The sequence below is a fragment of the Muntiacus reevesi genome, chromosome 3, assembly GCF_963930625.1.
Source record: "Muntiacus reevesi chromosome 3, mMunRee1.1, whole genome shotgun sequence".
In the NCBI taxonomy this organism is placed as follows: Eukaryota; Metazoa; Chordata; class Mammalia; order Artiodactyla; family Cervidae; genus Muntiacus; species Muntiacus reevesi.
The window spans coordinates 109,287,387-109,315,096 of record NC_089251.1 but is presented as its reverse complement, the minus strand read 5'-3'; the positions used below and the strand labels follow the sequence as shown (position 1 = coordinate 109,315,096).

Sequence of the window (27,710 nt, the reverse complement as noted above, 5' to 3'; positions counted from 1 at the left end):
GTTTATGGTCCAATTCTCACGTCCGTACATGACTATTGGAAAAACCATAACTTCGGCTATATGGACCTTTGTTGGCAGGGTGATGTCTCTGCTGTTTTCCTAGTAGCTACATTTAAAAGTAAAAAGGAACAGCTGAAATTAGTTTTAATAATATATTCTATTTAACCCAGTATGTTCAAGATATTTCAATATCTAATAATTAGTAATAAAAACTACTAATTAGATATTTTACATTCTTTTTCTCATATTAAATCTTTAAAATTATTGTGTATTTTATACTCAAAGCCCGTCTGCTTGTGGGTCAGCCATATGTCCAGCACTCAATCGCTATACGTGGCCAGTAGCTTCTGTGTGGGATAGTATAGCTCCAGATACTCTTCTCCTAGGGTAACCAGAGCCTGAAAATAATAATGATGATGAGATGATGAAGCACTTTTCATGGCCTGTGTTCTGTTCTAAGAGTTGTGTATTCACTGATTTCATACTCACAAGAAACTGGAAGTAGATTCTCTTATTCTCAATTGACAGAAGAGGAAGTTGAGGTTCAGAGAGGGGAAGGGACTTGCCCAAAGTCACCCAACTTGAAGAGACCACTTGCACACCAGTGAGAACAGCTGGGTGCTGAGGTTTAAAACTGAGGAGTGATCAGAGTCTCCATGTTCCAGCCGTGCTGGGCTTCCTTTCATAAGTCATGTGACTGCTCTGTGCCAGTGATATAATTTAGAATCCAGTGGGGAACTCAAGACGAGAACTAGCAGACCGCAAGCAAAATAATTGCAAACTGCGGCCAGCTTTGAGGAAGACAAACAGTTGGAGCCTGAGGGAGAGAACATGTATGTGGTATAGAGGTAGGCGTATATTTTAGACTGAGTGGTCAAAGAAGGTGAGCGCTCCCTCTCTGCGACCTACGGGGGGAGCTGAAGGGTGCTCTAGTTAGCACTTCAAACCTTCATGTCCCCAGCCCACTGTTCCTGAAGGCTCAGCTCCAGTCCTGGTATATAGTAAGCGTGCAATAAATGCTTATGGCTTAAAGGCATAACTTCCTTTGTTAATCAAGGAATGGCCATCCCCCAAGTCAGAACTCTGCCCTTCTGCCAACAGAGCAATTTTAGTTGCAGGTTTTTTGTTCATTATTGTTTTAATGCGGCTCTGAAAGTAAGACACGCTCATCATAAAATACATCCAAGCATCACAGAAACCCGAAAACCAGAATGTAGAAGTCCCTTATCATTTTGCTTCGCAAACCAACCATCAAAAACCAGGGGCAACACGTGTATGTGTATGCCTATGGCTGATTCATACTAATATATGGTAAAAACCATCACAATATTGCAAAGTAATTATCCTCCAATTAAAATAATTAAATACATTACAAAACAAAACAAAACCAGGGACAGTTTTGTTCATACTCTCCTCCTCCCTTAGTCCTTCCCTCAGTTTTGGGATTATACTGTCCATCGTATGCTTACATTTCTACTTAATATCTGAGTTTTTTTTCCTCTCATGGCAATACAATAAATTTGTTTCATTCTTTTTTAATCTGCCAATGGAGCTGACTCTTAGTCTAATGGGAAAATACACATGACACACAGTCAGTGTAGGTATACAAAAATGTCCCCTTTGCTGTTGCTTTTCTGTCTGGGCGAAGAATAAAGCTGAAGCAGTGTTTTGTCTACAGGAGGCTTTTTTCAAACCTGGAGAACAGTAGTTGAGTCAACAGGCGAGCAGCAGAAATGCAGTAATCCTGTTAGCCACACTGTGCTTTGAGGCTGTCAAGGCCCCTCTCTGCCTTTGCTTAACTGTGATCCCCCGATTCTCTATTCGAAGCCTTTCCCGCGGTACCTGTTATTACTTCCTCTCCTGCATCCTGGCTTCTCTCCCCGTGTCCAGTAATTAGCCTGGCCCATCTGATCTTTTTGTTTGCCCTCTCTGCAGGCAGCCTGGCCATTTGGTACCCTGGGAAAAACTGAATTCCTCTACCTTTGTCAACACAAAATCAAAATGCCATCTGTATTTCTTCAGAAACATTTTTTTTTTTTTTTACGAAGGAGTATCACAGAAAATCAAGCCATCTTGGCCCCAGCAAACAGTTTCACTCATTCAGTAAATAGTCCCAGCCATGGCAGGTACAACTTTTATTGCATCTTTTATCTAATGAATACAGGAGACTGACTGCCAATTGGCATTTAACGTATTTATGACTCATCATAAGAATGATCTCAGGGTTCTTTTTTTTTCCAAAATTATTTTTAGAGTTCTGAACACACTGAACACTCTCAGCTGTACACTGCCTGAGTCGACCAAAATCCTTATTTTCTGGTCAGTCCAGAAAAGTCAAGACGACACAGTGCTTGTAAATCTTATCACAATCTTAAGTTACACGATTTCTTTGTACATCTTATATCCTGCACATATAGAAAGATTATTTGAGCAGTGAGGAATGAGGGTGGGGATATGTAGGACTCAGTGTTCAAAAAGAATGAAAATCATAGAGGAAAAAGTAATGAAAATAATTTGCCTAGGTAGCTTTACATACTTTTTATTTTTATTCATTTATTATTTTATTTTTTAAACTTTATTTTTCTAATTGTGTATTTAGTTTACCCAACTGGGCTCAAACTAAACATATTGCAATTTTTCCCAATATACTCTTTTGTGACCATCTTTCCATGTCAATAACTTTTTAGCTACACAAACGTTTCAAAGTGCAAAGTATTGCTTTGGGTGAATCTACTGTGGCTACCTTAACCAATTCCATATTGCTAAACGTATTCTAAGTTTTCCTATATGTTTACCTTCTAGGTTTATGATTCTTTTGTCAACTTACAAATGTCCTATTGGGTTTTAAATGCAATTGCATTGAGTTTGCAGATAAATTGGGTGAAAATCTTTACAGCTTTGGGTAATCTGGAAACGCAATCTATCTTTTAATTTGTTATGTTTTCTTTTATGTCTTTCAGTAAAAATTTTAATGATTTTCTTCATATTCTAGTTACACGTAACATTACACATTAAGAAAAAAGCCCACTTTCCGGCAGGTGATTTATATTGACTGGGCGTCCCCCCCATCCCCACCCCATAGCTCCCTGCCTCAGGTCAAGCAAGAATGATCTGATCCATCGTACAGATGAGGAAGAAACCTCAACTCCAGAGAAACTGAACAGTTTGAGCAGGATGCCCCTCCCCGAGTGAGGGAAGTGACCAGGGAAGCCGGGTCTGCAGGCTGGCACAGGGCCCCATCCTCGGTGTTGTGCTGGATCCCCAGCCCCTGGCTGGTGATGAAGAGTCATTGCTCCCTGCAGCTGGGGCGAAGGTCAACGCACAGCCAGGATGACCCTTTCCACTCACATCCGCTCATTTTCTGAGAACAGGTTTAAAAGAAAAAAAAAATTTTTTTAACCCCAAAGTGCCAAGAGGGTCAGAGAAAGGCAAGGCCCTGAGTGCGCTGCGCTTGTCTTCCCCCCAGGCCTCCGACTCCTGCTGCAAGCAGGCGAACAACGTCTGTGCCCGGGCTGGCTTCGTGTCCAGAACCCAGAGAGGTTTCGCTGTTTCTAAAACAGGACCCGCCCCAGGTAAGCAGCTGCCCTGCTCTGGCCTCGGCCTGAGGCTTCCTGTCCCAGGTCTGGTCAGCAGGGCGCCCGTCCTTCACAGGGCGTCTCTTTCCCTGGTGGCTCAGGCGGTAAAGAATCTGCCTGTGATGGAGGAGACCCGGGTTCGATCCCTGGGTCGGGAAGATCCCCTGGAGAAGGGAATGGCTTCCCGCTCCAGTATTCTGGCCTGGAGAATTCCCTGGACAGAGGAGCCTGGCGGGCTGCAGCCCATGGGGTCGCAAAGAGTTGGACAAGACGGAGGGACTAGCACTTTCACATCAGGCTTTGGGGGGGTGTGGGGGTGCAGGCAGGTGTTACAGGAAGAACAGCCGGCCCCTGGGGTCTGCCTCCCTTTTGGACCCGGCGCACTTGCTTCGGGCAGCAGCTGGGGAGGTGTCTTCCCGAGCCTGAAGAGCGCCGTGCGCACCCCCAGGTGCCGTTGCAGGCCCTGGGGGAAGGCAGGGCGCCCCCTGGGCATGGGGCTGCAAGCCGGCCAGCAACTTCATCATTTAACACCAGATCACTGGGAGATCGTGCTTTCTTCCCGCGGTCCTCACACATCTGTCCTCCAAGAGCCACGCTCTTAGTCCTGTGTTTCAGATGAGGCAAAGGCGGTCCAGACAGGCGAAGCCACTGGCTCAGCGCCACACAGCTAAGAAATGGCAGGCCTCAGCCCAGAGGAGCCTCTGACCCCCGTCCTCCCAAGGCGATTTCTGACTCTGGGCTTCGGGAACGCACAGGGCTTGCCGGCAAACGTTTTCCCTGCTGGGTGGGGACAGGCGTTGCCCCCATTCTATGCCCCGCACCAGCCTTAGTAAAAAGTTTCCAGAGAGATCTGGGGACATAACAGTCCTCACTCCAGGAACACGGGTTAGACTAGACCTTCCCAAATGGGTCCCAGAGCCCCCGGAGGGAGCTCCGGGCCCCAGAGCCCAGGGGAGGAGCCGGGAAGGAGTGTCTCTGCAGTGACACTTCTCGGGAGCTGGGTGTGGATAAAATTGCAGCACATGTCAGATTTCAGCAAATCCAGATTAAAGTTGAGAAGATCAGTCTGAGGCTGAATAACAAAACCAGCCCTAATGAGGAGGTTCAGCCCCAGCTAAAGCGCCCTGCCTTGCATCACCACGGGCAAAACCGCACCTTGTTTGTTTAGATGGGAGAACAAACCTCTGGGTTTGGGCCAGAGGTCCCACCAGTGAGCCTAGGAATGTGGGCAGCCCCTCCCTCTGGGAGGGTCCTCAGAGGCCCCTTGAAACAGCAGGCAGGGGAGAGGCGAGCACCAGCATCTGTTAAGCTCCGACTGTGTGCCACAAGCTTTCAAAGCCCCAGGGATCATTGCCTGGTGCCTGTGTGCCCAAAGAGTGGGTTATTATTTTTATCATATTGACCTTTCCATGTGGTGCTAGTGGTAAAAGAACCTGCATGCCAATGTGGGACAGGTAAGAGATGCGGGTTCGATCCCCGTGTTGGGAAGATCCCCTGGAGAAGGGCATGGCAACCCACTCCAGTATTCTTCCCTGGAGAATCCCATGGACAGAGGAGCCTGGCAGGCTACAGTCTATAGGGTCATAAAGCGTCGGGCATGACTGAGGTGACTTAGCCCGCATTATTATTATAGCAGCCCTACTTAACATGCGAAAATGATATTCAGAGAGCAGGTGACTAACACAGGGTTCCACACCTGGATTTGAATCCAGGCCCTTTATCCAGCTCTGAGGCCTGCTTCCTTAAAGACTCCCCTGGTGTCCCCCAGTTTGCCAGGGGCCAGAGCCTGGGGAATCGGCTTCTCTGAGAGAAGCAATCTGCCTAGACCTCTTGGGAAAATGCTGTGGTTTCGGCTTCTCCCGGTGTGGGAAGAAACCAGATGTGGAACTGTGGCTGGAATTCCCGATGTGTTGGAGCTGCTCTGAGTGCCTGGCCCCCAGGGGCTGAGGGCCCAGTCTGGTCTGCCTTCAGTTCTGAGTAGAATGCCCAACTTTACACATTGACTGACGGGATTTTCTAAAGTCTGCAGGCACCAAGCCCAAGGCCAGGCACTTCTCCAACATCCTCCTCTCTTGTTGATGTTGTTGTTCAGTTGCTAAGTCATGTCCGACTCTTTGCAACCCCATGGACTACAGCACCCCAGGCTCCCCTGTCCTACACTATCTTCTGGAGTTTGCTCAAATTCATGTCCATTGAGTCAGTGATGCTATCTAACTATCTCATGTTCTGCAGCCACCTTCTCCTCCTGCCCTCAATCTTTCCCAGCTTCAGGGTCTTTTCCAATGAGTCAGCTCTTGCATCAGGTGACCAAAGTACTGGAGCTTCAGCTGCAGCATCAGTCCCTCCAATGAATATTCAGAGTTGATTTCCTTTAGAATTGACTGTTTTGATCGCTTTGCTGTCCAAGGGACTCTCAAGAGTCTTCTCCAACACCAGAATTGGAAAGCATCAGTTTTTCAGCACTCAGTTTTCTTTATGGTCCAACTCACATCCATACATGACTGCTGGAAAAACCATAGCTTTGACTAGATGAACCTTTGTTGGCAAAGTGATGTCTCTGCTTTTTAATATGCTGTCAAGGTTTGTCATAGCTTTCCTTCCGAGGAGCAAGTGTCTTTTAATTTAATGGCTGCAGTCACCATCCACAATGATTTTGGAGCCCAAGAAAATAAAATCTGTCACTGCTTCCACTTTTTCCCCTTCTGTTTGCCATGAAGTGATGGAACCAGATGCCATGATCTTAATTTTTTGAATGCTGAGCTTCAAGCCAGCATTTTCACTCTCCTCTTCCACCCTCACAAAGAGGCTCTTTACTTCCTCTTCACTTCCTGCCACAAAGTGGTGTCATCTGCATATCTGAGGTTATTGATATTAATCTTGATTCCAGCTTCTGATGCATCCAGCCCAGCATTTCGCATGATGTACTCTGCATAGAAGTTAAATAAGCAGATGACAATATACAGCCTTGTCATGCTCCTTTCCCAATTTTGAAGCAGTCAGTTGTTCCATTTCCGGTTGCTTCTAACTGTTGCTTCTTGACTCACATATAGGTTTCTCAGGAGACAGGTAAAGTGGTTTGGTATTCCCATCTCTCTAAGAATTTTCCACAGTTTGTTTTGATCCACACAGTCAAAGGCTTTAGTGTAGTCAATGAAAAAGTAGATGTTTTCTGGAATTCCCTTGCTTTCTTTATGATCCGACAAATGTTGCAATTTGATCTCTGGTTTCTCTGTCTTTTCTAAACCTACATCTGGAAGTCCTCAGTTCACCAACTGCTGAGGCCTAGCTTGAAAAATTTTGAGCATGACCTTACTGACATGTGAAAGAACACAACTGTATAGTAGTCTGAACACTCTCTGATAACTCCCTTCTTTGGGACCAAAATGAAAACTGACCTTTTCCGGGTCTCCTCTCTATTCCTCTTTTTTTTTTTTTTAAGTTATAAGAACATGAGGAAATACTTCTATCTTAAAGTGTCACTTGAAAAAAAATGGGGGTGGACTTCCCTGGTGATGCAGTGGATAAGAATCTGCCTGCCAATGCAGGGAACTAAGAGACCCAGGTTCAGTCCCTGGCCTGGGGAGATTCCACATGTGATGGAGCAACTAAAGCCCACGTGGCGAAACTACTGAAGCCCACAAATCTACAGCCTGTGCTCTGCAACAAGGAAGCCACCGAAATGAGATGCCCAGGTACTGCAGCAGGGAGTAGGTCCGCTCTCTGCAACCAGAGAAAGCCTGAGACCAGCAATGAAGAGCTAGAGCAACCAAAAATAAATAATAAATAAATAACCTATAAAAAATAAATAAAAGTCAAAGGACTACAAATTAAAGCAGCAATAAGATATTGTTCATGTAACAAAAAATAAAGAATAGCTTACCAAAAAAAAAAAAAGGGTGGGTGACACAGTTTAACCCGCACTGTGGGCCCAGCTCCATGAGACAGCATCTAGTGCCCGAGAGAAGGACCAGGAGTAACTACAGCAGAGTATTCACCTGGTTTTTTCTGGGCTGTGGGAGCATAAATGCCTTTCCCGCTTGCTTCTGCTTTTTAACATTTTATAATCAAGCATTGCTTTAAACTTTTTTTTTCTGGTAAGGATAATAAAAATTTAAAAATAAATATATGTGTAAGTGAAACAGAAAGATAATTTGAGAGATATATTGTTTTATTGTTCAGTTGCTACAACGTGTCTGACTCTCTGAGACCCCATGGACTGGAGCATGCCAGGCTCCTCTGTCCTCTACTATCTCCCAGAGTTTGCTCAAATTTATATCCATTGTGTCTGTGATACTATCTAACCATATCATATACCAGTATTATAAACGCTGCTAACTGGACATCTGTTTTGTTTTGTTTTTTTTATTTAAGGGTATATTGGAACTATCTTTTCATGTTTTTAAAAACCCTCCTGTGGCTGATTCATGTTGATATATGGCAGAAACCAACACAATCTTGTAAAGCAATTATCCCCCAATTAAAAAAAATAAAAGTTCTCCTAGAACATCTTTTGTTAATGCATGTATGCTAAGTCACTTCAGTTGTGTCTGACTCTTAGTGACCCTATGGACCATTGCCCACCAGGCACCTATGTCCATGGGATTATCCAGGCTAGAACACTGGAGTGGATTTCCATGCCCTCCTGCAAGGGATCTTCCCGACCCAGGGATGGAACCCATGTCTCTTAGTCTCCTGCATCGGCAGGCGAGTTCTTTACCACCTGGTAGGCCCAAACAGTTGTGTAGTATTCCATTATCCAGTGGTACCATAACTTAAGGGAAAAAATGCTCCCTTGTTGGAGATTTAGGTTGTTTTAAACTGATTACTCACATAAATAGAGTGGGCGCAAACATCCTTATAGCTCACACCTGTGTACAATTGAGATTATTTCCTTAGATAAATTGCCTAACGTGAAGCTGTTAAGTCGAAAGGTATGTAAAACATTTAAGGTTTTTTATATTTGTGACCAAGTTGCCCTTCAGCACAGAGATAATCTATCCACCTGCTTCCATGAAGACTCTTCTTCCCTTCACTATTCCATCACTAATAGTGATTGCCATCACCATTCCCATGTAAGTAAAATCTTGCTAATAGATCCCATATTATTGTTTTCAGTGATCTTGCAATGGAAAAGTTGATTTCATTTAAAACAAATTTAGCTTTAGGATATTTAGAAAGTTTCAAATATTTTTTGCATGCTCAATGCCACCATTAATGTAGTTCCCCCCACTTTTCTGGGCTCCCAACTATTTTCAGTTCATGTGTATCCAATTGTACGTTGGTGCCACAGTACACACAGTATAGACTGCTAGGCTTTATTTTACTTGTTTTCTCTCCCCTTGATTTTCAAGAACACTGCCATGTGCCTCACAGTGGTTGCATTTACCACCCGCAGGGCTGATACTCCACCAGAGTGGGCTGTTTTCCCATAACTGTGCCCTTGTACTTGGACCTTTAGGCTCGTCACCATTTCTCACAGTGTAGCTACTGCTGTGGTGTACATCTCTAGGCTTAGAGCTTTTCCATCATGTTGAATAATTTTCTTAATTTCCAAGTAATGGGAAACCAGGGTCAAAGTGTGCAGCATCTTGGAGGACTTCCCTGGTGGTCCAGTGGTTAAGAATCTGGCCTGTAATGCAGGGGACACAGTTTCGATCCCTGATTGGGGAACTAAGATCCCATGTGCTGCGAGGCAAGCATGCCTGAGCCCGCAACTACTGAACCTGCACACCACAACTGAAACGTCCAGGCGGCGCCACTGAAGACCCCACGTGATGCAACTAGGACCCGACACAAATAAGTGTATACACGTATTTTTATATCAAAATATATGTATTTAAAGTGTGCAGTGTCTTGACGGCCTTTGCCTCTCAGTGCTGCTTTGCACCCCGAAATGGCTGCACCCGCTTACAGGGCTGCCAGCTCCTGGGCTTCCTGGCGGCTCAGTGGTAAAGAAGCTGCCTGCTACTGCAGGGATGCAGGGGACAGACGCAGGGATGCAGGGTTGGGAAGATCCCCTGGGAAGGGAATGGCAACCCACTCCAGTATTCTCGCCTGCAGAATCCACGGGACAGAGGACCCTGGTAGGCTATAATCCATGGGGCTGCAAAGAGTCGGACTCAGCTAAGTAACTAATCCACCAGCTCTTTCGGGGTGAGGCTACTCCCTCTTTACCTCAGCCCAGATCATTCTCTTCTTCCTCAGAGCCTTGTGCACCACGTACTTTTATTCTGACACAGTTTCTTGAGACACAGGTATGATAGGAAAGAATGGACATTGAAGGCAGATGGTTCTGGGTCCACGTAGTGGGTGCTCAATAAATGTTTGTTAATGACATCGTTAAGAATTATTGGGCTTCCTAGGCGGCTCAGTGGTAAAGAATCTGCCTGCAGTGCTGGAGTCACAAGTTCAATCCCTCGGTTGGGAAGAACCCCTGGAGAAGGAAGTGGCAACCCACTCAAGTATTCTTGCCTGGAAAATTCGGTGGACAGAAGAGCCTGGCAGGCTATCATGGGGTCCCAAAAGAGTCAGATGTGACTTAGCAACTAAATAACAATAACAACAAACTGAATAATAGTTACTGAACAACTACCATGTGCCGGGAACCTGAAAGGTTCTTTTACTACCGTAGCCTCCCAGCTGTGGGAAGATTTATTGTCCTTAGTTTAAACAGGAAGATGCTGGGCTTAGGCCCTGGTTAGATGGATGTCTCTTGGCAAGGTACTGAATGCCTCTGAGTCTGTTTCCTCATGTTTAGATTGGATGTGCTAACACCCACCTTGCAGGGCTGCCGTGAGGATTAAATGAGTTAAGTCTATGATGCATGGACACACGTTCTCTAAATGGTAAATGTTATTTCCAGTTATTCCAGGCAGACCCTATTACTTGACCATCCTGGAGCGATACTGCCTTATAGTCATTAAATGTATTCTTAGGCATAAGGCACTGCTTTTTATTTATTTGAGAAGTGTTCTTTATTCTGTCTTAAAATTTCTTTCCTCTCAGGGCATTACGATGTGAACGAATCCCTTGTGAAGCAGTCACCGAAGATATTGATGTCTTGTTTTAAATCAAAAACCGATCGTGGATTAAAGCTGACGTCAGTAGGCCCAGGACCCGGTTATTACAACCCAAATGATCACCCCAAAGTTCAAAAAAAGGCTCTGATCCCGTAAGTCCTGATTATTCTGATCTTTCTTCTGAAAGGTGTTTTTGGGGAAGGACCCCAACACGGGGGGAAAGGGAGGGGTGTCACAGCTTGGCAGACACAGGCTGGGCAGCTCTCGTGGCGCCCTTGTTGACACAGCTTGCTGAGTGCATCGTATTTATTGAGCAACTATTGTGTGCCAGGAACTTAACATCTTCAAAGATCATGACAGCTCTATTGTAGGAATGATTGTTTCTGCTTCATAGAGAAGGGAGTCAGGCTTCAGAGAGCCTGAGGGGCTTGCCTGAGTCCACACAGCTAAAAGGAAGGTGCCTCTGGGACTCAGACTCAGGACTGTTGTGGATCATCCAACATTCCCCACAATGCTGTACTCCCCTGGTGCTGGTATTATTCTATTTTTTATAAAATCTCCCCTGGGGTGGCAGGATATATGGAAGCAGTGATGCTCTCACTGTCTTGTATTGATAGGTTAAAAGCCTAGACTCTAGAGTTGTCAGACCTGCTGCATGTGAACCTCGGCTGTGCTGTTTTTGGGCTGTGTGACCATCAGCCCTGCTCTAACCCCTCTGAGCCTCCATGCCCTCCACTGTAAAGTGGGGATAATTTATCTGAACGTTGCTTTCAGATTGAAAAGCAAGTATTGACATAGTAGGTACAAATGGTGACTCAAAACAAATTTTGAACGTGAAGACAGGGATTTGTGTTACTGTTTTTAATCTCCCATACACTTAATGTTTCTTTCCCCTTAGAGACTCAAAAATTCACAGGCCTTAATATTCCTCAAAACAGGTCTAGAACTTCTAGAACTAAGACCATCAAGGTCAGTCATCCTGTCATTTCTAAGTCTTCACCCCTGCATAGTCCTCTCCAGGCATCAGTGACTGTAGGGAGGGCTGACCAGCGGGGCTGGGACTAAGGGTGTAGCACCTGGGACCCCCCAGAGAGGTCAGGCAGCTGGTGGGGCCCACAGCCACAGGGGGTCAGAGAGGGTGGGCAGTCCAGGAACACTGGCAACACTGGGTCTGCTCAGACCATCAGCCCAGGACAAAGGGGTCGGGGATCAGGGGTCAGGAGTCAGGGGTCAGGGAGAGGAGCAAGGCGTGAGCCTGCTGTGTCCAACCCAGGACCTGGAGCCAGAACTCAGACCTCAGATGGAGTCCACCAGCTAAGTCCCTGATGCCCAAAGGATCTGGGGTTCTGTGTGTTGACACTCTTCACAGGCTGCAGGGCTTGGGACCAGGAAAGGAAACTCTCCAGAAACAGGCTCTTTCCAAATGTCAGGGGCTCCCTGCCTCCGGGTTGGCTTGGACAACGCTGCCCGTCAATGGAGTGGGAGAGAGGGTGGGTTTCAGGGTTAGCAGACCTGAGTGGGAATCACAGCTCCATCTCTGGCAGGACCTCCTCCTCCCTGAGCCTCCATGTTTCCATGTAATTAAGTGCAGATGAGAACCTGTGTTATTAAGTGCAGATGAGAACCAGGGCTTCCCTGGTAGCTCAGCTGGTAAAGAATCTGCCTGCAATGCAGGAGACCCCAGTTCGATACCTGGGTTGGGAAGATCCCCAGTGGGATGGGCATGGCAACCCACTCCAATATTCTTGCCTGGAGAATCCCCATGGACAGAGGAGCCTGAAGGGCTGCAGTCAGTGGGGTTGCAAAGAGTGGGATCAGCTACCCATTCCAGTATTCTTGGGTTTCCCTCATGGCTCAGTCGGTAAGGAATCCGCCTGCAATGTGGGAGACCTGGGTTCAATCCCTGGGTTGGAAAGATCCTCTGGAGGAGGGCATGGCAACCCACTCCAATATTCTGGCTTGGAGAATCCCCATGGACAGAGGAGCCCGGCAGGCTACAGTCCATGGGGTCGCAAAGAGTCATACACAAGTGAATGACTAAGCGCAAGAACCTGTGAGGATTAGATAAGAAAGGGCTTGAAAACAGTTCACTCTTCTTATTACAGCAGCTATTCTTCTATATCCTAGAGAAGATTTGTGAGGGTAGAGGAGGCAGCTGTTTCATGGCATGGCAGCTCAAGCTCCCATCCCAACTCTGGAAGCTTCTTCAGGGAAACAGTGAGAGGAGAGGGGAGAGTACTGCGTGTTCAACTGTCTTCTGAGCTGTGTCATTTGACCTTCATTCGAGTTTGGACGAGCGGTTTGAAACAGTCTCATTTTACGGCATTCGCCTGTCGGTCAGCAGGTCCTGGCCCTTTCTGGTGCCGAGCTGAAGGCTGTGGGGGGGCTCAGGTGAACGGAACACCCTGCATTGCTTTAGCCAGGCTTTCCAGGAACAACTCCAGGGCAGGAAAGAGGAGTGTGCCCCAAAGTGCTGGGTGGTGTGTGCCCCGAGTTTGCATGGCCACACACATCCTCAAGGGCCATCTTTCCGGCAGGATCAGTGCAGTATTGCCGGCATGTCTGGGGGTGGGTCTGAGGCCCATTGGCTCTCCATGATGCCTCCCGGAGGGATGATCCTTGCTTAATAAACCTAGGAATCACTGCACACCATTCTTCTGCCCCTGGCAGCATCACAATACACATGAACTTATTAACGGCTCTGAGAAGGTCTGTTAAGTTGCTCAAAGCCCTGACAAGTCCCGCAGTAAAGGGACATGTCAAACCCAGTATCTCTTAAACTTGGGCTCACCCTAGTGAGTGGATGGCACCCCAATTTCCACGGCAGGCTCTGGGGTCGGGGGCTGCCCTCGGTGCCTCCCTGGGCCTTTGTTTCCCCGTGTGTGAAATGAAGGGAAATCTTTCCATTTCTGACACTCCGTGACCCCGTTTTGCTCACTGTGCCTGTCCCTCAGGAGAGCAGTTGGGGGCAGTGAACATAGAGCCAGCCTGGACCCACAGAGGCAGGTCCGGGATATCCTTTGGAGTTGACATGGAAAGGAATGAAGTCGAGTAATCTGTAATTTCATTTTTTTAAAGCAAAGAGATAAAACTAAAGCGTGCTGTTGGTTATTCCAAAATAGCATTCATCTGTTGATGGCAGATGAGGGAGAAAGGGATGTAATATAATGAAAAGATACAGCCGGATATGGTAGTATTTTAGGAGTATCCAAGCTCTGGTCTCTCGCGTTCAAATTCTGTTTCCTGTCCTGCGACCCTGGGGGGAAGCAGAGGAAGTACCTGGCCTGGCCTGGGGTTGCCAGGCCCCCGAGAAGGTCTGCGTTGTTTCCTCCCCATCAACATTCTGAGGCTTTGCTACATCTAGCCTCCCCATGCTCAGGTCTCTGGGGCTGTGTGGGGCAGTGGAGGAGAATCTGAGCATCGTCACCACATTTCTGTTTTGGAAGCCTGGGCGTCACGTGCATGTGACAGGACGTGGGGGGCCTGGCCTTATTTCTCTTGCTGCAATGTGCAGGGTTCCCTGTTCTCGGGTGGGGTTCCAGTTTGCAATTATGGTATTTTTGGCTCTGCTCTCTTCAGGATGCAGAAAGACAGGGGAGATGGTCATTCTCGCGGGAGTGGCTGAGCCCAGGTCACCAACCCCTGCTGGCCTCCTGAGCTGAGAATGGGCTGAAGAGGCTGTGGTATCGTGGGCATAAGCGCAGGCAGGGGATCAGGCCCCTGAGACTCCTGTCTTCCCTGCTCACCAGCTCCTGGGAGGTGGGGGGCAGGATCGGAGGTCACTTTACTCCCTGGGAATTCAAATTCATCCTCTGGGAACTGGTGCAAGAACACTTTATAATTTGAAAAGACCCTGATGCTGGGAAAATTGAAGGCGGGAGAAGGGGACGACAGAGGATGAGATGGTTGGATGGCATCACGGACTCAATGGACATGAGTTTGGGTAAACTCCGGGAGTGGGTGATGGACAGGGAGGCCTGGTGTGCTGTGGTCCATGGGGTCACAAAGGGTTGGACATGACTGAGAAACTGAACTGAACTGACACTTTATAATGGGCTTGTGCAGGCACGCTACGTCACTTCAGTCGTGTCTGACTCTTTGCGACCCTATGGACTGGAGCCCACCAGGCTCCTTTGTCCATCCTCGCAGTTCATCAGTTCTGGCAGATTAGCTTTCTATGTGTGTGACTTGCATTTTTATTGAAATGTGTCAGCGAGTGAGTCCTCTACACTCACCCAATGTTTCTCTAGTGGCCCTGCAGGGCAGATGCTATTCCGGGGCTAGAGGGGTGTTGGTGTGGTCATTTCTGGTCTCCACAGCTGCAGAACACATCACCAAGCATCTCTTTGCTATGGCCATGTTGCTGACTCAAAAGCTAAGAGGATTTTGCAGTTCCCAGGGGTCTTTGGAGGAGGGGTGTCAGTTAGGGCTTCATTTCTTCAGGTCTTCGGCATCTGTTACAGTGATGACTCAAGGGCTCAGGGTGAGTCAGGGTGAGGGCTTTTTGGAGATCAAAACAGTTCCTCCTAGGTGCTGCCTTCCAACTCACGCCAGCAAGGAGGTGAAACACCCACTGACATCTTTCTAACCCTTGATCTGCTTCCTGGAGTTTTTAAGTCACTGGTTTTGCTCAGACATGCTGTCCTGTCACAGCCAGAGCCGAAGAATCAAGCCCCATTGGCCCCGCTCCAATTTGGGTAATTACATTGGACCCACCTAAAGTTCCCCTGGGATTTTCAATTAGATATGGGATGCTTCTTCCCAAGCGGCTGTAATCTGTCACCCGCTACCCTGTTAAACAGATACCACATTCCACCCTAGAGGCAATCGGCTGCCCTTTAATGATGAGAAAAAATTGCCCCTTTATTCCTCCCGACCCTGGGAATCCCTGAGGCAGAGTGAATCTGTGCCTGGGAGTGTCCTGAGGGTCTCCGATGCCCTCCCCCGGTGACCTGCTGAGTCGTCCTGAAGACATTCATTATTCTTGGGGTGATTTGCAAATAGCTCACATTGGAAGCTGCAAACACAGCTTAATCCAGTTGTGGCCAACTTGGAGCCTTTGATAGATGTTTTCTTTCCACCAGGGCAGAACCAGATTGGCTTTTATAACTGGGTGATGAGGCTCATAAAAGCCCTGGTCACAATGCACTGTGGCTGCCCTGGGCTTGATGCAGTCTGACCCCAGTGATTTGCCCAGCCCCACAGTGACACAGAAGGACCAGCCCTGGATGATGATAAAACCGTCAGGTGGGGTATAGACGCCTGGGCTCCCCTGCTTGCTTCAAATCCCCCTGCTTCTCTCTGCAGTCAGGCAAGTGTTCTCAGGAATAACAGGGCCTCAGAGATGGATAAGACACCGGGCGTGCGTGCTAAGTTGCTTCAGTCGTGTCCGACTCTTTGCGACCCTATGGACTGTAACCTGCCAGGCTCCTCTGTCCATGGGATCCTCCAGGCAAGAATACTGGAGTGGGTTGCTGCGTCCTTCTCCAGGGGATCTCCAGGGGATCTCCGATAGAGAGCTAGGAAAGTCAAAAGCACAGAAAAGCTAGTGTGTTTCGTGCAGAGAAGAATGGCTGCCATGTTCTGAAGGGCCAGCCACACGGTGCTTAGAGCTTTCACAGACATTGTCTGGGGCTGCTGCTGCTAAGTCGCTTCAGTCACGTCCGACTCTGTGCAACCCCATAGACGGCAGCCCAGCAGGCTCTGTCATGGCTGGGATTCTCCAGGCAAGAGTACTGGAGCGGGCTGTCATTGCCTTCCCCGCAGACATTGTCTCATGTCCTCCAGCTCCCTCACTGGTCAGGATGGTTACATAGAGCTCACAGAGGATGCAGACTCATTCGGGCGGTGGAGCAGAGAATCCAGGTCTGTCTGACTCCTCTGCGGAGCTGGGGAAGGAAGGTGGGAGATGGGGAGGACAGTGGCTGGGAGAGTTTCCCTGGAGGAAGTGGGAAGCGAGGAGGGGGTCAAAGTTCCCAGGGAAAGGAGGCGCTCCCGGAAAAAGGACCAACACAGCAAGGCGTGGAATTGTTGGGCAGTGCTGTGCTGGCTGTTTCTGAGAGGTGGCCTGGGAGTTAGGTGGCATTGAGAGGCCATGGGTAGAAGTTTTCCTGTCGCTCCCCATCAGGGTCTGTAAGGGGGATGGTCAGAAACCCAAGAGAACAACCCAGAATTCACGGGTGGATGGAGGCTTGAAGCCGGGCCAGGGCCCCACCCTCTGGCTCCTTGTGCCAGTCCTGGTTTGTTCCACTTCCAGGCTTTTGCACCTGCTCTTTCCTCTGTAGGAAATGCCCCCTTCTCAGAAGACACAAGAGACACGGGTTCGATCCCTTGATTGGGAAGATCCCCTGGGTAGGAAATGGCAACACACTCCAGTATTCTTGCCTGGAAAATTCCATGGACAGAGGAGCCTGGAGGGCTACAGGCCATGGAGTCACAAAGAGCCAGACATGGCTGAGGGTGCACACTCTGAGCATGACTGTCCATCCACACTTTCTACCCAAAGAGTTCCTGCTTACCTTTCAGGGCAAATGTTCTCTCTTCTAGGGTAGATTTCTGGATTCACCCAGTTGAAATCTATTCTAACATTTCATGTTTTAGAAAAATGATATGGTTTTTCCAGTGGTCATGTATGGATATGAGAGTTGAACTATAAACAAAACTGAGCACTGAAGAATTCATGTATTTGAACTGTGGTGTTGGAGAAGACTCTTGAGAGTCCCTTGGACTGCAAGGAGATCCAACCAGTCCATCCTAAAGGAAACGTCCTGAATATTCCTTGGAAGGATTGATGCTGAAGCTGAAACTCCAATACTTTGGCCACCTGATGTGAAGAACTGACTCATTGGCAAAGACCCTGATGCTGGGAAAGATTGAAGGTGGGAGGAGAAGGGGACAACAGAGGAGGAGATGATTGGATGGCATCACCGACTCAATGGACATGAGTTTGAGTAAGCTCCAGGAGTTGGTGATGGATAAGGGAGGCCTGGCGTGCTGCAGTCCTTGGGGTCGCACAGAGTCGGACACGACTGAACGACTGAACTGAACAGCACGCATTCATCTTCATAACAGCCCTGGGTGGCAGATGTCATTATCTACCACTTTACAGATTAAAAAAACTCAAGCTTAGGGAGGTTAAGAGACCTTGCTAAGGATACACAGCTAGTGGACGGGGAGGTGGAGATTCAGACTCAAGCCGTTCTGAGTGCAAAGGCTGTACTGCCTTGAGTCATCACCAGTTGTGACTGTCACTAGCAGTGGACTGTCAACCCTAGGGAGCATTCAGGGTCTGTGTCTTAGCACACCACAGCCTGGACTTCCCAGAGTGTTGGCACAGAGCCATATATGGAGCTAACACTCTCCAAAGATCTAAAAGTTGAGTTGGTGGGGCCAAGCCTCTCCTGGGCATGTAGATGGAGAGGAGGGTGAGGGACAGCTCTCACTCACTCTCAGCAAGAATCTGGTGAGAGACTGATCCCACCTGCAAAGCCCCCTGCAGGCCATCGCTGGTCAGGAGAGTAGACACTTCAGTCTACTCAATGAACTGGGCTCGGGGTGACCCAGACCCATGAGGTGACCTCATATGGTGGTTGGCCCATTCCAGCTCTAACTTCCAGGAATCATGATGCCAGTCACACACTCATCAAATTCCTGAAGGTGCTCTGAAGGGGTGACACAGCCAGAACAAAGAGACTCCAGCTTTTATTTATAAGGTGAGAGTGATGGATCACACTTTATATAATCAGTTCTTCCATGCAGACTGGAGGGAAAGAAAGGAGGCAATTTTTTTTTTCAAGCACATCTGTGATTTTTATTTTGCATAAATGTATATGCTATACTGGCAACTCCTAGTATATAAAGATGTATATACTTCCCTAAAATGGCTAGTGGCATAGTCCAGTCTCAGGTTAGACCTGGTAGAAGTGGTTGGGCTAAGCTTTTCCCTCAAAATGAGCCCTGGGTGGTGTTGCCATTAGCAAGCAAGACTGGGAAGTCACCTGGCCCTGTGGGAGGTGTGATCTGGGGGAAGTTCAAACTTTGTTAAGACTTTTATCTTCATTTTCAAACTTCATGGGCTAATTTAGCTTCTTGCTATGGTTGTTTTCAGTTAATTTTTTTTAAATTTTAATTTTGTATTAGGGTGTAGCCGATTCACAGGCAATGTTGTGATAGTTTCAGGGGAGCAGCAAAGGGACTCAGCCATGTATACACATGTATCCATTCTCCTCCAAACTCCAGGAGGCAATGTATTTTTCCTCCTTTCCCTGTGGACACCTTTATTCTAAACACAAGCATCCAAGCCAGCTGTTCCTCCATCCCAAGATGTGAGCCTCAAGTAGGCTGCCCACAGCACCCCCTCCAACCCCCGGCAATGGGAGTGTCCACCCTGCCTCAAGGTAACTCTGGCGAGGTGTCCCCTAAGCTCACTTTCGGAGGCTCCGTTGCCCATGTGGGATCAGGCAGTGGGCAGTGGTACTGCGGGGGATTGTAGTGATAACAAGACTCCTTTTACTGAGCACGTTCTGCGTGCTGGCACTCTTCTAGGCGCCTGACATAGCTTTTCTCCAGTCTTCCGTCCCCTTATAAGGAGGGACTTGGCATACTGGCATTCCAACTCAGGTCTATGTGACTCTGAAACTCAAGGACACCCCTCTGCCTCGAGGCCCTCTCCACGTTGCTAGGCACCAAGGCTTGAGTTCCAGAGTTGACCCGACTTCTCACCTGCCCTGTGATATCAGGTGACTTAATTCCTCTCTCTGGGCCCCAACTTCTTAAGCAAAATAAGGAGGTTGGATGAGACATCTCTAGGTTGCCTCTAGTTCTCCGAGTCTAAGAACACCTCTCTTCAGAAGATGTTGGCCAAAGGGCACCAGAATTCTAGTGGTGGGGATCCCAGTCCCTCTTCTGTTTGGATGGGTTGACATCAAGCTGGGGCACGTCTCCTGGGGTCATTCAGGGCTCTGAGAAACCTCTCCTACCTTTTGGTGAAAGACCTAAAGAGAAGCTTCAAATGCGAGGTGGGAGTGGGCAGCCCAGCTATGGTATGGCTGGGGGAGCAGAGGGATCCTTATTGTAATCTCAGGATTCCTGGGCAACCCAGTGGACCTCTTTGGGTTTTTTATTTTGGTTTTTTTTTTTTTTTTCCACCTGTGCTCATTACCTGAGTGCTTTTCTCTTTTTATTATTCTCTTTTTATTTGCTTGGCTGTGTTGGGTCTTAGTTGTGCCGGGTGGGATCTTTCCTTGGGGCGTGTGGATGCTCTAGTTGTGGCACTCGGGCTTCAGAATGCATGGGATTAGTTGCTCTGTGGCATGTGGGATCTTAGTTCCCCAGGGAAGGATGGAACCCACATCGCCTGCCCCAGCGGGACTTTTTGAATCAAGGCCCAATGGGAGGTCACAGCTTAGAGGTTATCATGTCCAACCCCCTCATTTTACAGATGGAGAGACTCGGTCTCAGAGTGAATTAGAGTGAGGGCTCAGGTTCCATCTCTTTTTAGTTTATTCTCTCAATCACAGGCTTTACAAGACTCCCTTTCCTGAAGGAGGAGGAGACAGAACTAAAAATGATTGAAATCTCAATTGTTGGTGATTTTTATCCAGAGGTCTCTTGATTTCCAACCCAGTATTTTTCCACTCCTACCTCCTGCCTTGCCAGAAAAATATGTAATATGTTTGTGAAACATCAGTGCTAGGGCACCCTCTAATCTTGGGATGGCAAACCCTTGGAATTCCAGATGCCTATCCCATTCCTGGCCATGTAGGCATCACACGTGGCTTACTGATCATCTTCCCATTGAGCCCAAGTGAGGCCTTAGTTCTTTTTTTCCTTTTTCCTGTTAAAATATTAGTTTATTTCATGTCTTTGCTGTGCCCAGCAAATTACGTCAGTTGTTTTTAATCCCAGTTAGAGACGTTTAAATTTATTTTAGAAGGATAAGTGAAACCGACCCCAGCAGGGCTTGTCCATATCAGTCCATATCTCCAGTCAATCTGCATTTTGTTCTGATCAAATGTGTTTTAGAATTTTCAGCACAAGGGTAAAAGTCCCTTTAAAAATTAGGTGGTAAATTGAAAGACCGATAAAGATGTTATTCTTAAAATACGCGTGCTTTCTGGCACGTCTTGTTTCTTACTGTGGGAATGGATGGGGGAAGAAACATGAAGCTGGAGTGATTTAAAAGCGGTTTCCAGAAAACTCTCTCTCATTTAAAAAGTATGTTCCTTGAATGTGCACTGTGTGTCCACCCTGTACTTTTTTCACATTTCAGCAAGGTCTAGGGCATGTGATTTAGAAGGAAAAATTAATCCCTTCCTCACCTAGCTGTTGAACTTAATGGAAGTTTTCTCAGTTCTTTACACTGAGCTCCGGCCAGGCATTACCACGTGATCAGAGTTGGCCTGTGGTTTTGATGCTGTCTGCCTTTCCCGATCAGCTCGATGACCTCGGTCATCCTCAACAACGCTGTGTACCAAGCTCTCGCTTTGTACTGGGCTCTGTCCTGACCACCATGTGTTAAGGGTGTCATCGCCTTTAACCTTGACAACAAGCCTATGGGGTAGGTCCTGTTATGATCACCCTCATGTAGGCGAGGAGGCTGAAGTCCAAGGCCCCCAGATCACTAGCAGTGGAGCCGGAAGAAGAAACCGGTCTCTTACGCAACATCCAGTCCTCTTGCAGATGGCTCAGCGCCACAGCTAAAACCTGCCACTTCCCCCATAGACTGACTTAGTGACATCTTCCCGATTTGTCTTTTCTAAAGGAGAAACCCCATCCTGAACTTCTCCGCCCAGCCTTTGCCTCTGCCCCCGAAGCCGCCTCTGCCAGGCCCGGGGCAGTACGAGATCGTGGACTACGCGGGACCCCGCAAGCGCTTCATCTCCAGCGCGTCCTTCGTGTCCAGCACCAGCCGGTGGACAGCGGGGCCGTCCCAGCCAGGCCTGCCCGGCCCAGGTCAGAGGACTGCTTTCAGTGATTGTAAAACTAAATCTGGAATTGTTTGTCATTCCTGGGCCATCAGATGCCACTGATTTATAGGCTGTTTGCCAAACACTTTACAGGGGTTAGAGTGGATAGAGAAGACTTTTCAGCTTACACTTTCAGAGTATGAAAGGTTTTTTGTTTTTTTTTTAAGGTGAAAGGGCTCTTAGAGATGATCCAGGCTGGGGATTTGTAACTGAGAACTGTGAATGTTCAGGGGCTTCCCTGGTTGGCTCAGTGATAAAGAATCTGTCTGCCAATGCAGGAGATGTGGGTTCGATCCCTGGGTTGGGAAGATCCCTTGGAGAAGGAAGTGGCAACCCACTCCAGTATTCTTGCCTGGGAAATCCCATGGACCAAGCATCTGGTGGGCTACAGTCTATGGGGTTGCAAGAGTTGGACATGACTTAGTGACTAAACAACAACGAAAACAGGAGTGTTCAAGAGGCACAAAGATGGGCTGTAGGGGGTCTGTGACCTTGAAGCTGTCTGCAGATTGGGAGCATGCAGACATCATTTTCTGGGGGAAAGAGCCACAACATTTGTCTAAAAAGCTCATGTTCTTAAAAATGTTTAAGCCATGGTTCTAATCTGATGGGGTCACTTCCCAGGTGGGGAGGGCCCAGAGAGCGAGGTGTCCCAGCCCAAGGAGGAGGAGTGGCAAGGCTGAGACCCAGACTCTCTTCCCTCGATGTCTTGTCTGTCTTGAAATAAACCAGGGCTCCACCTGAGCAGCTCTTTCAAGCCACCTAGTTCTGCTCCCTTTTACAGGTGAACTTGAGTGGTGGGACCCTGTTACCCTCCCCCTCAAGATCTGCCTGAGAGCTGACAGTCGGGGGAAGTGCTCCAGCGGGGGGTCTGCACACCCCCCACCTACTTGTAGCTCTCGGTGGAGCTCTTTAGCCATTTACGGTCCCCATGATGGAAGAGTTGATGGCATTGGGGACTGGGCTGGTGGGCAGGTGACCTGGGAGGGGGACGGCAGGACTTCGGGGACTGCCAGGCCTGTGAAAGTCAGTCTTTCAATGAGCATCTCTGAGGCTCCCACCCTAGGGTGGCAAAGATGACTCAAGTCCAGTGCCAGGCCCCAAAAGCATCCCCACCCCTCCACACACACAGGTGAATAAAATGTAAGGTAGACTGGACAGGGAGAATGTCATTCCCGAGGCTCTGTCCCTGGAAACATAGTGATAATCAAGCCAGTAAGACAGCAGAGGTTCGACCTTGGACTCATCTGGTCAGTCCAGGCAGAACTTGGCTCGGTCCAGCAAGTGTACTAAGGTGCCATGTGAGTGGTGAGCACGAGGACCCCGGGGACAGCAGGATCCTGGTCTGCCCCTGTTTTTCTTGGTCCTCTGGGAGCTTTCTCTGAGCATCTTCTCCATGCTGATGCCTGGAGTGCAGGTGCAGGCTAGTTCCTGCTGCTGTGTTCCTCTAGGCCAAGGTGGGCTTCCCCGAGGGCCCCCCAGCCTAAGCACCTGCAAACATCTGCCTTCTTGGCTTCTGTAGCTTCCTAGACAGCCGTGGCTCCCATCAGTGGCTCCCTCATAAACCAAATCTGCATCAATGTAAGAGTTTGCAGTCACCCCAGGTTGTGGTTCGCAAGCCCTGTGTGATCCTGGCTGCTGTTGTCATGGCTTTCAGGGTTTTGGGGGGGGGTTGGAAATTTCTGAGCTAAATCAAAGCAAGACCCCATTAAGCTGACCCTCTGCTTCTTTAAGACTACTGTTCTCCTCATTCCCCAGCCCCACTCAAATTTTATACAAAATTCTTTTGCAAATTTTCTTCTGTTAAAGAAGTTAGTGAGTTGAAGAAGGTGGGAAACCAGAGTTTGAGTCCTTCCCAGGCCAGTTCAGAGCTGGACGACCTTGAGCCAGTCCCTGCCTCCCTGATTCCCCACAATGTCGGGTTCAGGGGGCCTGATCAGGGGGCTCCCGCCCTCTCTGACGCCAAGTGTCAGGGCCTTGAGGACTGGCCTTTTCTTTCTCAACACTCTCTCTCTCTCCACAGCCACGTACAAGCCGGAATTCCCTGGCAAGCAGTCGTTTCTCTACAATGAGGACAACAAATGGATCCCGGTGCTGTAGTCGCCGCATTCGAGCTCAAGGAGACCCCCGGCCATCCCCCCCAGGTACCCCAGAGGGTCAGCAGGGAGTGCCCATCTCGTGTGTGTGTGACAGCTGATGGCACGGGGTGGCCTGCCCCCTCCCTTCATCCCTGGCCTGCTGTTGCAACCGGGCTGCCATGCTTGTCCTGAGCCGCCCCCTGGAGCGTGGAGGCCCCCCCCCCCCCATGCTCTGAGCCCCTTGGATTCCTGAGCAGAAGCGAGAGGTGCACAGAGCCCCCGCCCTCGGCCATTTCACCCCTCGCGCCCATCCAGGCCAGCTCAGTCTCCAGCAGTTCACGAAGCTTGGCCTCCAAGAGGAGGCTGCCGACAGCCGATGCCCCATCCCGAAGCCTGATGCTGAGCCAGGACCCTGCGGCCGTGGCCCCGGCACCCTCCCATCCTTTGGCCTTTGACCTCCACATCCCTCCCGGAACTCTAGGGTCCAGGAAGGCCCAGAGGCCCAGTAGGGACCTGGAGGGGCTGCCTGGCCCTTGCCCCCAGCCCAGGCCTCGTGTCTCACCTCAGGAGAGCATGGCAGATCGCTGTGGTCTTGTGAGCTCATCACCCGCCCTCAGGGGAGGCCAACCCGTCGGTTTATCGGCTCTGTGCCCAAGGGGCAGGAGCAGGCGGGACCCTCTGGGGCCAGAGTCGCGGGCACAGTGGATCTGAGGGGCGCCTGTAGGTCCTTTCACCCGGCCTCCCCCTTTCCTGGCCCTCTCTGTCCCCCTCACCTCCTGCTCAAGTTGAATATGACCTTTACTGAACCTTTTCAGGCCTGTCACGTCAGTCCCCCTTGGCAAGGAAAAGGGATTCTCAAAGAACCCAGAGGAGCTAGAGTGGACCACACGCCCCTCCTTCCCTAGCCACCCCCGTGGCTTTGACCTTCCTAAGTGGAAGCCTCCTGCGCGCTCTGCTCCACCTCCCTGTGTCCCCCCACTTGCCCTTGACTCTCTCCTTAGACTTTGCTTCGTGAGTTTTAGCTCAGAGCTGACCACTGATGGGCCCTCCTTTCAGGGAAGGGCTGCTGAGGAAGAGGGCAGGAGGAGGATGGAATAGCGTGTCCATTTAAACCAAGTTCTCGTTTCTCACAAAAGCTGGCCTTGCTGTAAACCTCAGGTTCCTGGCACGTGCCCCCACTGCTCTGGATGAGTAGGAGGCAGCCTGGAGTGTAGCCCCAGGAGCGTCCAGAGTCTGGACCTGAAGGCAGACACCTTGTGCTGCATCCGCTCTGGCCCTAGCTTCTCCTGGGGGTCAAGTTGGAGCGGAATTTGGAGGCTCAAGGTCAAGCACTCCCAGGACTGGGTGGGCAAGGCAGGGGGCAAAACAGGTGAGGCGAGAGGAGGTCCGGGAGCTGAGGCCACTGTCCATCTAAAGGCCTGCTACCTATCTCCAGATCTGCAGATTCTTCGGGAGAACCTGGGAAATTTTAAAACCTGAAACTTCCGATTGGAAATGTGAACAACCTTATTTCAACTAAAATTTTTTTATTTGGGCTAAAGGAAACTCTTCCGCCAGTCATCAATTGTCCATTTGGGCACTAGGAATTCTGAAAGACCCCTTCAAGGCTGACATTGAAGTCACACCTTTCTTTGACTCTTGACAATATGGCCAGACCTGAAGGCCTTGACTTTTAGGTCCCTCTGACCCCAGGGGACCTTAGCTGGTCCCTGAGCTGGAAGCAACCAGCCCTGGGGTCCCTGCAGGCTGAGGCTGGTGGGACTGCATAGAAAAGAAGGTATGCTGCTCCTCTCAGGGACCCCTGGGCTATGTACCGGATGAGGATTGTCTCTGTAGAAACGCCTCCCAGTGGATCAGGAAAGCGGACACTCTGGGAGGAGGACGGCAGGGCCACGGTCAGGGCTGCTCTTGGCCAGGCAGAATCTGCGTTCCACAGAAGACAGGGCTGGAGCTGGGACTCTGAGCTCTGAGGGTGTGTCTGGGTGGCACCCAGCCTCTCTGAAGATGTGGTAGGCTGCTCACAGCTCCGTCCTGCTCCGAGGTCCTCAGGCCCCAGCTGTATGGTAGGATCACTTCGGGAGCCGTTCGAGAGTCATACCACCCAGGCCCGAGCCTCACAGTTCTGATTTAACAGACTTGAGGTAGGGTTTGGGCTGTGGTATCTTTGTAAAAGTTCTTGGTATGATTACAGAGAGTCTAGTTAGGGTTAGGATACCCTGATATCTTAATAAAGTATTTTCCAAATTTTAATGTGCATGCAAATCACTTGGAGATCTTATTAAAAGTTCTATAGACCTGGGTGGGACATCCCTGATGGCTCAGAGGTTAAAGCATCTATCTGCCTGCAATGCGGGAGATTTGGGTTCGATCCCTGGGTCAGGAAGATCCCCTGAAGAAGGAAATGGCAACCCACTCCAGTATTCTTGCCTGGAGAATCCCATGGATGGAGGAGCCTGGTGGGCTACAGTCCACGGGGTCGCAAAGAGTCGGACACAACTGAGCGATTTCACTTCACTTATAGACCTGGGTGGGGCTTGAGAATCTACAGATCTGTTTTTTTAATTGATATGTAATTGAAATAAAACATTGTACTAGTTTTAGGTGTGTTTCAAACAAGCTCCCAGGTGATGCCAATGCCGCTGGTCCATGGACCACACTTAAAGTACCAAAGGTCTAGTGCTGTGCTGAGTCGCTCAGTCGTGTCTGACTCTCTGCGACCCCATGGACTGTAGCCCACCAGGCTCCTCTGTCCATGGGATTCCCCAGGCAAGAATGCTGGAGTGGGTTGCCATGCCCTCCTCCAGGGGGTCTTCCCCACCCAGGGATGGAACCCAGGTCTCCCACATCGCAGACGGGTTCTTTACCCACTGAGCCCCTAGGGAGGCCCAAAGATGCCGTGAACATACCCAGTTGTTGAATTCTTCATCTGGCCCTCCCTGCGTTCATCCATCTGCCTGTCAGCTTACTGTCCTCCCCTCCCTCCCTCCCTCCCTCCTTCCCTCCCTCCTTCTCATCTCCTCACTACTCCTTCATTACCTCTCTCCTGAGGTCCTCATTCATCCCTTTCTCCCCTTGCTCCCTCATTATCTACCACACAAAGCTTCCTGCAGGTAGAGGATGGCATCTCCAGCAGCCACCAGCTGGCTTTATAAAGTGACCCCTCTTTGGAGAGGACTTACCTTCATCCTCTTGCCTTTTCCACTCTTTGGAGGAAAGGCAAACCCCGAACGGCTGTTGTCGGGCTCACCTTTGCTCCCTGATGGTCTCTGAGGGCAGGGCAGAATTTCCTCAAGGCTTCCAGGGTTCTCTTTGAGTTCCCAACAGCCTTCCTAAGGCACTGACTGCCTCGTCTCTGTGTGTGGAGGGGCGAGCAGTGGGCCTCAGAGGCTTTGCCGGAGGCTGTGAGTGGAGGGCGTGTGTGGGGAGCCCCGGGGCCCACTCCTGAGCTCAGCAGCAGGCTGTGCCCTGGTTCCCTTGGTTCCCTGTGTGCCTGAGTGCCTAGCAGACACTCGCAGTCTCAGAGGTGGCGAGGTCTGTATGAGCACCGATCCTGCAGTGAGCTCAAGGCCGGTGTGACTGCTGCACCAAGCCCCTTTAAAGCAGTGGTTCTCGACCCTGAGTGCACATTGTAGGATCTGGGGGTGGGGGGTGGGGTGAGCTTTAAAGGTACTGAGGTCTGGCTCCAATCCCGGAAATTCTGATCTAGTTGCTGTAGGGTACGATCCGGGCAGCAGGGATGAAAGCTGCCGGGGTGATGAATTCCAAGGCGCGGTCAAGGTTGAGCAGTCCACCTTCCTGTTTTGGTGGTTCCGGAAGGAAAGGAACAGATGCTGAGCGCCTCTGGCCGGCCTGTCAGCGTGCTGACACTCCACACACACACTCTGCACTTTCACCCTCACGGTGATGTCGCGGCAGCAGTGAGGCCTGGAGTGGGCTGAGCAGTCTGGTTGCTTCACGGGGTCTCTCCGGCAGGGCCGGGGAAGCGGTATTGGAGTCTGCGGCCAAAGGAAAACATCTGCAATACTGACACTCCCTTCAAAGTTTTGATGTTTCATCTTTTTTTTTTTTGGC

General features: G+C 49.5%; 1 protein-coding gene across 1 annotated transcript in view; it reads left to right on the top strand.

The window, feature by feature from the left end:
* The window catches only part of STPG1 (sperm tail PG-rich repeat containing 1), a 50,445-nt gene extending 26,743 nt beyond the window's left edge, over positions 1 to 23,702 (top strand). Inside the window, exons 5-8 of the mRNA XM_065927528.1 lie at positions 3,467 to 3,572; positions 10,581 to 10,746; positions 21,357 to 21,547; positions 23,585 to 23,702. Coding sequence (XP_065783600.1) covers positions 3,467 to 3,572; positions 10,581 to 10,746; positions 21,357 to 21,547; positions 23,585 to 23,661 — 540 coding nt within the window. The 3' untranslated portion in view covers positions 23,662 to 23,702. The remainder of the gene's footprint in view (positions 1 to 3,466; positions 3,573 to 10,580; positions 10,747 to 21,356; positions 21,548 to 23,584) is intronic.
* Positions 23,703 to 27,710: the final 4,008 nt, after the last annotated feature.